Source organism: Rhea americana, unplaced genomic scaffold (genome assembly GCF_003343005.1).
Source record: "Rhea americana isolate MKP2758 unplaced genomic scaffold, rheAme1 scaffold_95, whole genome shotgun sequence".
Taxonomy (NCBI): domain Eukaryota; kingdom Metazoa; phylum Chordata; class Aves; order Rheiformes; family Rheidae; genus Rhea; species Rhea americana.
In genome coordinates, this window is record NW_028187144.1 from 1,848,871 (window position 1) to 1,859,792 (window position 10,922).

General features: G+C 46.8%; 1 protein-coding gene across 7 annotated transcripts in view; it reads left to right on the forward strand.

The window, feature by feature from the left end:
* Positions 1-9,446, forward strand: part of CAB39L (calcium binding protein 39 like) — a 62,243-nt gene extending 52,797 nt beyond the window's left edge. For 5 of the 7 annotated variants that reach the window (XM_085324948.1, XM_085324947.1, XM_085324944.1 and 2 more), the window contains exons 7-9: positions 1,140-1,205; positions 1,858-2,001; positions 7,734-9,446. In XM_085324948.1, coding sequence (XP_085181074.1) covers positions 1,140-1,205; positions 1,858-2,001; positions 7,734-7,913 — 390 coding nt within the window. In that variant the 3' untranslated portion in view covers positions 7,914-9,446. The remainder of the gene's footprint in view (positions 1-1,139; positions 1,206-1,857; positions 2,002-7,733) is intronic. The other 2 variants (XM_085324945.1, XM_085324943.1) reach the window with 2 other exon arrangements.
* The last annotated feature ends 1,476 nt before the right edge of the window (positions 9,447-10,922 follow it).

A 10,922-nucleotide genomic window follows, 5' to 3' on the forward strand; every position in this document is an offset into this window, starting at 1 on the left:
GGGGAGTCCTCATTTGGCATTTGAAAATAAAGGTTCCTGCTCTGCGCACACATATGTCAAATTTTCAGGAGAACTTGTTGTTTTAAAACAATTCTTACTCGTCTCTGCATGCAACATATATCTCCATACATGAATGAAAACTGTAAGTTTAGCATGTCGATAGATTGTGAAGGAGGGGGGAAGAGAGTCTTTATTTTTTTWAAACTGTTTTGTGCTCCAGCACTGGTAGGGCCATGCCAGTGTCATTTTGTGGTACTTTGAGACAGAGGAGAGGGGTTACAAGAAGAAGTATTAGCATTGCGGAAAAGCTCGTGTACCTGCTCAGGAGATTGAGATGTGAACATCCATCTTACCATCCTAARTCAATTAGTCAGTTGGTTTGTTGCCATTTTTCACTTTGATTTTTGGATCTATTTTAAATGAAACATGGGTCAGAAAAATTCCATTGGAAACAACTAAGATTGGACTAACATGGATAATGGAATTAGACTTAGGTTATGTTTTCATGTTACCTTAGGTATTCTTTACTTCGTTACCAAAGGGAAAAGACCAAAGACACTTGTTTTGTTCTAGAGTTAGCAAGAGGTTTAAATAAAAATCAGGCTTCTTATTGCTGAGTCATAAATGCAGTTTAACTGGAGCAAAATTACCATCTTTGCTAATTGTCTCTCTGTTAGCACTGAAGCACTGCAGTGGAGCAGTCCCTGTTCTACATTTACGTAACATTTAAAAATGGAAGTATAAATTGTGGAAATTAGCAGTTTTAAGTGATTCTTGGACATCCGTGTTTTTTTTTTTTTTGCGTGTTTGGTAGCTGGTCCGAGTACGAATGAGTGGACGTTACCAGCTGGACTGTGTGAATCTGCTGGCAGCAGATTCATCCTCTTGTGAAAGAAGGTTGCATGGCCACAAGCCCCAAGTGTCCCAAATGATTTGAAGCTCCTTGTACGTAATCACATGCATAAGCAAGGAGGGATGGTTGAGAGAGGAGCACCCCCAGGCAGGCACCAAAGCGTTAAGGGGCTTCGCTGCCGCTGCCTCTGCTGCGCCCCTGGGCTGGGAAGGACCCTGAGAAGGGAGTGGGCCGAAGGATGGATGGATCCGAGTAGGATGCAATTGTGTTTTCTCTGTTGCTCTAGATCTTTGAGGATTACGAAAAGCTCCTTCATTCTGAGAATTATGTAACAAAGAGACAATCCTTGAAGGTAAAGTCAAATTTCTCAGCACTTTCTTTGTAAATTTGAAATCCGTATTATGCAGAGTATCGAAATGTGTATACTGCAACAGATCAGCCGCATGCTTCATAACAAAACAGGGACTAAGTGTTTGCCAGTACTCTTGTTCCAATGAATTAGCTGTGAGCTTTATTCCCTTCATCTTCCATGAAGCTCTGGGCCATTTCTGTGGAACAAGCACCATCCCTTTTTTTTCTGACCTTAATTTTGTACTTTAGCTCATAATGTAGGTTTGAAAGAACTTGAGAGCGACCTGATAGTCCCTATTTGGCTGTAGCTGAATCTGACATGACAGGAACAAATAGGTCTGTTAATGTAACATCTGAATGAAATTAAGGTGCGTTTGTGGGACGGTGGCACTATTGCTTCTCCCCTTGCTGGCTCACCCTAGCTCCTGTTGCATCCTGTCCACATGCTATCCATCTCTGTAGTATATGGAAGAAGAGCATTACTGGGCATTAACTCATTACATGATAACAAATCCATGTACTTTTTTAAAGGTAGTGACATTGAAACCTCTTTAGGCAAACATAAAAACGTGCTACTGCTTTCTTTACACCCCCCCCCCCCAAAAAAAAAGTAGTTGTTTGTAAAAACTTGTTTTTTGTAATTGTCTCTATAGCTGCTGGGTGAATTGATTCTGGACCGGCACAACTTCGCCATCATGACAAAATACATCAGCAAGCCAGAGAATCTGAAGCTGATGATGAACTTGCTGCGAGACAAAAGCCCCAACATTCAGTTTGAAGCATTTCATGTATTCAAGGTGAGCAGGGATGAGSTTTAGGGACAGCAGACTCTCTCTTCCCCTTATGAAAGGGTCTTTCAAAGTGGGCAAGAATAAGGCTGGAAAAATAGGGCTAAGGGGTTTTCAAATCCCTTTAAATATTTGAGAGTATCTTTAACAGTGTTTCCATCAGTGAGCATCAGTCTGATTTGTCTTTGCCTTCCTTTGAGTGAGACCTAAAGCAGCACCACTTCTGTTTGGGCTGAGGGTAGTCATTCAGATAGCAATGAGCTGGAAGGGAACAAAATCCATAGCTTCTAGATGGTATTCACAGCGCCTTCCCCCACTGCTTAGGTCATTTTACCCAGGGACACTGTGGAAAAATAGAAGAAAACAGTGTGTTGAAACTGTGTTAAGACTAAGAGTAAACGGTGCTAGCACTGTGCAACAGCAGGAACACAATTTGCTTTTAAACCTATTAAAAAGATTTGGTAAATCTGTAATGAGTTTAATCCTTCCATCTTTTTGCACTGATCGTTAGTGCAGCTGTAAACAATTACCAGATGCAGCCAGTATCCTTTTTCTCGTTATGATTAATGATAATGGGGGAAAAAATTAACTCTTTTTTTCTATCAAAAAGTTCTCTTCTCTGGGTCAGAGGGCGAGTGGAATTGTTATTATGCAAAACTACCTTTATTCTGGAATTAACACATTAATTTCAAACTATGTAAATAGAATTGTTAATGATTTGCAGAAGAGGGAGATTGAGTCTGTGAAGGTATCCTTCACCAAGACGGTTTTAAAAAAAATAAACCAGCTCACACCAAAAGGCATGCCATTCCAAAACATTACCTCACCCTCCTGAAATTCAGGATGACTTGTTGAGTTTTGTAGTTTTGCCATTTCTGACTTGGAAAAAAACCTTTTGGGTCTGTGTTGCAGAGGCTTTGGGGACATATAGCTGCTTCAGAAAGCTTTTCCTTTGAAAAAAAAAATAAAAAAAAAGCCTCGAGGAGAATTAAAAAAGATAAATCCTTCCTTGAAATAAGCAGCTTGGTAAGCTGTTCACTTGCTGGCTTTCTCCATAATCAGCTGAACAACTGTGGGTGCCTACTACTCTTCATCCTTATCGGGAGGCATGCAGCTGCAAGATAAGAGAGCAACCAGGCTCAGAGCACATGCAGCCTTGGGGATGTCTAGGGAGGGCAGGGATCAGAGGATTGGGCTCTGTTAGCCACTCTGTGAATAAATGCCAGATTTTTATGTATGAAACACATGGGTTGCTATTCCTGAATTAATGATAGGCATGGCCCAGTCCTTGGGAACAGCTGCTTCTAAGTGTTTTAAGAGGCGTTTATAAGGATTTGGCATAATTGGAAATGGTTGCGGTATGTGACCATGTCACTCACTGCTGTTGCTCACATTCTGCCTTCCCATTCCTCCCTTCTTTTCCACTTTTTTTCATGCGTTGCAGCCTGTTCCCGGTTGGAGCGTAGATGCTGTAGGCCGAGCCTTGCCAACCCGCTTGCGCACCGCTCGCTACCGTGGGCGCGTAATGCTGAGGCCTTCCGATGTTCTGCAGAACAAATAGCGCGCGACGGTAGCGTTACATCTCTTCGGCTCAAAGGGCCAGGCTCTGCCCTCAGATACGAACTTCCACGGCGCGGCGTCCTTTTTTCCGGCAGTGCCCATCGGCAGCGTTTGAACAGGGCTGCGAGGCGCCTTGGCCCGTCTAATGCGCCCGGCGTGCGTCGCGTGGGAACTGCAGGGGCGGTTCGGTGAATCTGAGCCAGTGGAAATTGCTCATTTGTAASTAGTGGAAGCAACCTAGAGCAACCCGTGCGAGCACGGGTCCAGCAGAGCTCCCCTGGCAAGGCCCCCCTGAGGATCACCCCTCTCTGCGGTGAGGCGTTAGGCTTATCCCTGCGGGCACGGTAGGGTGTAGGATACGTTTTAGGGAATCCCATTGTGAACCAGCTTTGTAGAGGGGGGCAGAGAAGAGCATTTGCCCCGATGTCGCTTTTTCTTAAATGAAATACTGACAGCATTGCTGAGAACCAGCAAAAGAAAACTTTAAATATTTAAGAGGATGAGGGAAAACACTGCTGCCTTGCTGTGCCCTGTTCTGCGATATCCTTGCCTCCTGTTTTGGGTTTAGTGTGCYGGGCCTGAGTCTTGTCAGCTGTACTAATTCTGTGCTAAAGCAACTGGGAGAAGAATTCAGTCCTCAGCTTTTAAGCTCTCATCAATTTAAAACTGTACCTGCATTTTTGAACTGCGCTTACAAAATACCTGTACAGTCCTGGTTGAAATTACAGCAGACTAATCAGTGATTTGAAATCAAAGTTCTGCTGAGAAGCTGATACTTACTGCTCTGAGCTGCCAAAAGATTTGGATTTAAATTACCTGACTTGGATGTTTCACCAGTTAGACGTACTTGAAATAAAGAAGTGGTTATTTTGCAAGTATCCAGACTGCAGCTCTCCCATGCCCCGGCCAGGCCTTCAAAAGGTGCGTGACTCTTAGTTCTCGGAGGCAACTTCTAATTATTGAACATTCAACACTGTAAGATGCAGACTAAAACAGTGAGCACCTCTAGCTCAAAAATAATTTGCAGGACTGTCTGGTGGTTAAAAATGGCAGCAAGCCTTCGAGCTCTGAGAATATTTTCCTCATCCAGGATGCTTCAGGTGGGAAACTGAAGACGCACGGAGATCCCATTTACGATGCCTCCTCCTGCTTTCCCCGGAGGAGATGCTTGAYCTTTCTCCCAGCTCCAGCTCCTCCTTTTGCTTTTGCCAGAGCAAAATGGAGCTTCTGCCTTGCAGCAGCAYCCCAAAGGCTTGTGATTACCATGTAAAGCTGGATGTCAAAGCAATGCATGCGTGCGGATTAGCCAGTATTTAATCAGTAAGAAAARCTAACACATCTCACCCCCTTGTGTTGCCTGGATTTGTAGACTTTGACAGTCGCCAGTTCTTCTCCATAGTGATTTCAGTGATGAAGTGTCAGACTTCAGCCTGGGCAGTTTGAGGGCAGGGTGCTGGAAAGGGCCAGCCAGCTCCTGCGATGGATTTGTAACGGTTATTGGAGGAGCCTGCTCTGTGTTTGCCTATAGGAGAGCAAAGCTTTCAGGTATACCTGAATGTGGTGCAAGTGGTCCTTCAGCCTCATTAATTTACAAATGAAAGCTAATAACGACTCTTGGCTTTCATATAAACGTATAGATTATTCTGAGACCCCCCCCCACACACACACACAGTGGTGAACTGGGAGTCTGTGACATTCTGGTTCCAAACCAGACATGTAACAAGATGCATTTTACTGTTTTGATCTAAAAATAGAATGGGTACACTGTGTTTTGTGACCTTAGTTTTGTTTTTCCATGCTCTTTCATGCCCATTATGGAGCTGTATTCTGCAGCTTGCTCTGCAAATGGGTTCAGTATCACCCTATGAGCAACATCAACTGCAAGGCACTTCCACGTGCAGCCTCTTTGCCAACAATATAGGAGAAGCTTAGTGCCCAGCACCATTTCAACACAAGCAAATTGGCTCGTAAATCTATTTGATAGCATCAAAGCTTTTGGATTCGGCCCTTAAYCCCTCACCCTTCAAAAGCTGGCTGGAGGCTGGAGGAACTACCAGGGTCTAGGCTGAGCGATAGGTGGTAGCTTTGGCCGCCTCTGTTCAAAGGGACTTTGTTCAGAAGAAATAAAATTGTGTGTGACCCCAGAGTAAGTATTAAAGTACTCGCTTCACGATCTTCAGCCTCTGTAATTACCTTTTGCTCTGTTGTATTTCCAGAATTCGTTCTGCTGTAATGAAACTATAGGAGAAACTGATTTTTCTGTGAAGTTAAACTTCATTTGAGTAGAAATGTTCCAGCTAGTTCTGAGAMTGATTTCTATTTTCATGGATTTGTCCCTTTATGACAATAGAGTGTTCTGAATTAGTGGGACTCTYTTAAGAGAAAAACCTTACGGTGGTCCTGGTCCTGGGCTTTGTGAAGCTGACAATTSGTACTTGCAGAATTGATTTTTATTTTCTCAGTTAAAACATTGAATACCACTTCAGGAATTTTCCAGTCCTGTAAGGTTCTCACTTTACGARTCCCTGGGGACGTTGAGCAAGACTGGCAGTCAAGGTTGTCTTTGTTTGAATGTTCAGTTATACAGTTTTGCAAGGGGAAGATTTTAATCTATAAATAATCAAGCAGGAAGATGAACAGGATGTGATGCCTTCTATTAAGCTAAGGGCTTGCGATGGTAATACCAGTTGTGTGACCAATGTGAAATGCTGGTATTTACTGCGTTTACCACTCAAACCTTTCAGTCCTGTTTGCAGAGCAGATAGCTTTCACAAGAAAAGCCATTTAGATTTGCTCATTTTGAAAGTCTGGCTTGAGCTATCTTTAAAGAGGTCTAATATTCASTGCGGAAAGCTGTTCAGCACGTCAAGGTTGAGCCTTCTCTGAAGCATCTCATTTGAAGTGCACGTTGCTGAGAAGGTTCCCGAACACATAGGTCCTGCAAGCACATTTATTTGTGTTCCTGCGTTGGCCGCAAGAGGGGAGTGGACCTGTCACCTCCRGGTGGGAGCCCAACCTCTGCGCCCGTGACATTTCTGGATTTGTACTCCCTGGAGAAGGCGCAAAGCCCATTCACTGCTCATGCACATCCCCAAAGCCTTTATTGCTCAAACAGAGGGGAAACAACATTTCCATGGTGGAACRTTAAAGTTATTGGTGAGGGAAAGGATCTTGCTTGTTGTGTCTCGGCAGCAACAGGACAAATAACTGCTGAGAGCCCGTTGAGGGTAGCGAGAGCTGTGAGCTGACCACCTTCCTGACGCATAAACGTGTCCATGGTGAGCAGAGGTGTTTTGAGTGCTTGGAGCATCATGCAGGAAAGCTTATTTTTGAGTGGCAGCTCTGAARGCCTCCTAGGGGAGCCTTGCGCTGTCGACTCAGCTTGTGAAGTTGGGTGGCAAGGGGGCAAGTAGCCTCTAGAGCGTGGAAARCGGTGTGGAGCCCCGCAGCGAGCCTGCAGCTCCGTGGCTCCCGGATGGATCCGGCCCCCGTTGTCACTTGGGTGAAGTCTCAGTGAATGCAAATGAATGGGACGCAGAGCCGCGGGGCCGGGCAAGCGGCTGTGCCATCCGTGCGYGGCCTGGCAGCATGCTGTTCGGCACTGTCAGCAGATGTTTGTTTTTATTCTGGTTTGAACGAGCTCGGAGGAGAAGCTGGCCGCTTTCCAGCTCTGTTTGTCCTTAATTTCGTCACTTTTGGGTACAGAATAACTGGAGTTATTTATGTCGTTGCACAAGCGGCYGCGCAGTGTTTTGTTGACCAGCCATGGTAACCGCGGGGGAAGCCAGATGTGGGAACTCTTCTCGTTGGCGTGYGCATGTGTGTGCACGCGCGCGTGTTCAGCGATAACGACTGACGTCCGCAGCATCCCGAGAGCCCTGGGAAGAGCTTGTCACTGCCAGCCTTAATGGTCCRGCTTAAATGAAAGGCAGAAGAAAATGTTAGAAGCTCTATTAAAAATGAAGAAGCTCTGTTTAAAAAAAACCAAAAAAAGTAAAAATCAGGGGAAGCGATAGCACAGACATGCACCTTGGCTTTGGGCTGCTGCTGGACGTTTGCATCTTTTTTTCTCTGCCTGCCTTGGTCTAAGGTGCATAGCAGCAGCCTCTCTGCCCGGCAGCCTCCTGCTGTCACTGCTTGTTCATTATTTTCTTTCTTCTTCTTTTTTTTTTTTATGTTAGGTTTTTGTGGCCAGTCCAAACAAAACGCAGCCCATTGTGGAGATCCTGTTGAAAAACCAACCCAAGCTGATCGAGTTCCTGAGCAATTTCCAGAAGGAGAGGACGGACGACGAGCAGTTCAACGATGAGAAGAACTACTTGATAAAGCAAATCCGAGACTTGAAAAAGCCGACGGCGTGAAGAACTTCCTCTCGCTTCCCGCTGTAGGCGTTAATCTCATTTGTTAAGTTCCTCTGCGTCCCTTAAACACCATCGTAGTGCTTGGGAGGGCACAGCGAGTGCCTGGGTTTTATGTTGTCTTTATTCCTAGGTGTTGAGAGCATAGGGGGGTTTTATGTGAAAACTAAACAAAATATATATATCCAGAATAATATATTATTTTTAATCGTGGCTATTTATGTCAGTTTAGGACGTCTCTGTGTTAGAAGCCGGTCTGACAGATTTTCGTTTGCGCTCGAGGAGAACGAGCCTCTTCACTTACCCGTTACCAGCCGAGCTGAGCTGCCGGGGAGCGCCCAGAGCGGGCCGTCGGGGGACCGTGCCGTCTCTCCCTGCGCCGCGCCGCCTCCGACTGCGGCGCAGGGCCGCAGGCGCGCAAGGCTGCGAGCGAGCACCTTCGGCTCTGGAGTCAGCGGCGCTTACGGACTGGAGTCTTAGCGGGAAGAAAAGCAGTGAAGGTCATGCTTTCGCCTTTATTTTATTTTATTTGCTTTCTTTCATCTTCCAAGTTGTTGTTTACCCTAGAGCAGAGGTTTTCTGCCCAGCCCCTGTTAAGGAAGTGGCCGAAGATGTCAGCCGGCCCGGCCATCTCCGTCTGCCCCGTTTCCCGTGCCGGCCGGCTGCTGCCACCGTGGGCTCGTGCCCYGGCGGGAAGGGGCCGTCGTCCCATCCCGATTACAGTCCCAGCCGCGAGCCRGCGTCGAGGCGAGCTCGGATGCCGGGAGCGGTGCCACCAGCTCTGCAGCCGCCTGGATTTTAATTCCTTCAAGCTTGCCTGGGTGGGAAGCGCTTTGCCCACGAATTTTGTTTGATGGTTGGGAACGGCCGGGAGGCCCTGGGTCCCCGAGGCCTTTGGGGAGCCGCAGGTGCTCGGCGTCTCTGGAGGCCGAGAGTGTCTACTGGATCCCTCGGTAAAGCTGAGGAGGCRGCTGGGCAGCCCCAGGCCCCGGAGGTGCCGTCGCCTGCCACTCTCCATCCCAGCTCATTCGGATGCCAATCCCGCTTCTGCGCTCAAGTTCTAGAAGGAGAAGTTGTTGCACTGTAATATTTAAGCTTAATAAGCCTGTGGTCCCCTAAATGTTACCCAGGTGTGTTTGAAGAGTTCTTCCTTTGGGGGGGAGTGGTCTCTTGTTTTCTAAACGGGATACGGAAGCGTTCCCGTGATGCTGGCTTAGGAAGTGGAGCCTGAGAGCGGGGGAGTGGAAGTTTCCTCAACTCTTTAATAGCCCAAGTTCTGAGTTTCCCTGTTTGTTGTAGGACGTTTTGTTATCTAGCTAAAACTGTAGCTACCGCTTCAAGAAACGTGGTAGAACCGAACTGTAAAAACAGAAGACTTTTTCCTTCATAAACCTGTTGTATAGTAGGGTGACGGATAACGTTAATTTATGTGCTTTAGGAAAGGGATGAAACCGAGCAGACTGTGGACTCACGATTTGTTTTCAGATGTCAGATATAGGCCAAAAAAAAATAAATACTGAAAATATGACTGAAATTCTGTCTCCATCATAGGTAAGTATTTCTGTGCAATTCTGGCTGAAATATATACATACTGAAAAAAAAAAAAAAAAAAAGTCCATCTTAGTTGCCTGGAATTAAAAAAAATTATATATATTTACAAGCTATTAAAGGCATGATTACTGATCACTATTTTCATCGCTGTGGAGTTTTTCTTTCTTTCCTCCTCCCCTTTCTGGTCATCCCTTAAGCTCTGTGCAGCGCTCACCTCTTCTCCTKGCCAGCTGCAGTTTCCGCTAATGCAGTCAGGAGTGCAGCCTGCGCGTGGACCAAGCGCCCGCCGCGTCTGTGGAAGCGAAGGCTGGTGGGAGGTGCATCCGGCCTGGGAGGGCTGTTGGAGGCATCAAAACCTGGCCATGGTAGGAGGCGAGGTTGCGCCCGTCTCATGGCGTCTGCACTGCCAGGGCTGTGCCAGGAGAGCAGGGGCTGGAGCGATGGGCCCGGTCCCTGCAAAGGCAGCCCTTCCCTGTGCAAGCAGCTCTTAGACCGTAGGGCATAAGTGAGGGCCTGTGAGAAGTGTCCGTGTGTCCGTGTATGAGATGGGTGGTCTTACAGTAAAATTCCATATAACAGCTTATCATACAAGAAGCTGCAAGTTCTGAAGTAAGTATTGACCGCACTCCTCCCCCAGCTCAACTTACCTAGCTCTTTGAAAGAAGAAACAGCAGGAAAAAAAAAATCTCCCAAACTTAAGCACTATGATGCTCTTCCACAGCAGGCTGGGACGCAWGTTCCTAAGGAATTGAAGACGAGATCTTTCCTAGTGCCATGCTGAAATACCACTAGACCTCTCGGTTTCCTTTGGTGTGGTCAGTCAAGRCTCCTCGTCTTCTGTATCAGCAGCTGCACCCACGAGGAGCTCACAGCTTCTCTTAATGAATGTCTGGGGGAGCTGTGCGACTGCAGGACATGGTTCATCAGTGCAAGGACGGGAAAGAAGATTGGAGCCTGAAGAAAGAAAGGAAAAATGGAGGCAGCCTGGGTGGCCAGTCRCCAGCAGCCTTTGGTAGGGTTTGTGTCTTAGGACTGTCTCCGCCAACTCGCGCTGTGCTCCTTGCTGGCACCTAAAAAAAWACATATGGGATACAGCAGAGGGCCGGGAATCCTTGAACTGTAATTCTTCATCCCAGGAGTCAGGGAGTTTGTGCTGCTAAGAGGAATATGATTAAAAGGGAGAAAGGCAGGTGTGAAAAACACAGGCCAGCCATGGGACTTGGGCCTTCTATAGGTGTGGGTGGTGAGGCTGCTTGGGCCTCTTGATCTGCGTGCTCCGGGGATGAGATCAGGGGAGAAGGAAAGAATGACTTGGACCCTGTAATCTAATGATAAAAAAAGTGGTCCCAGAAGGGAGAGGAGATCTGGATTGCATTTGTCCTCCAGCAAGCGCTTTGCTATTGTCCATGAAATTGGAGCTGGGCTCCGAGAGCCCCGGCCCCTTTCCAAAGGATGCAGTAA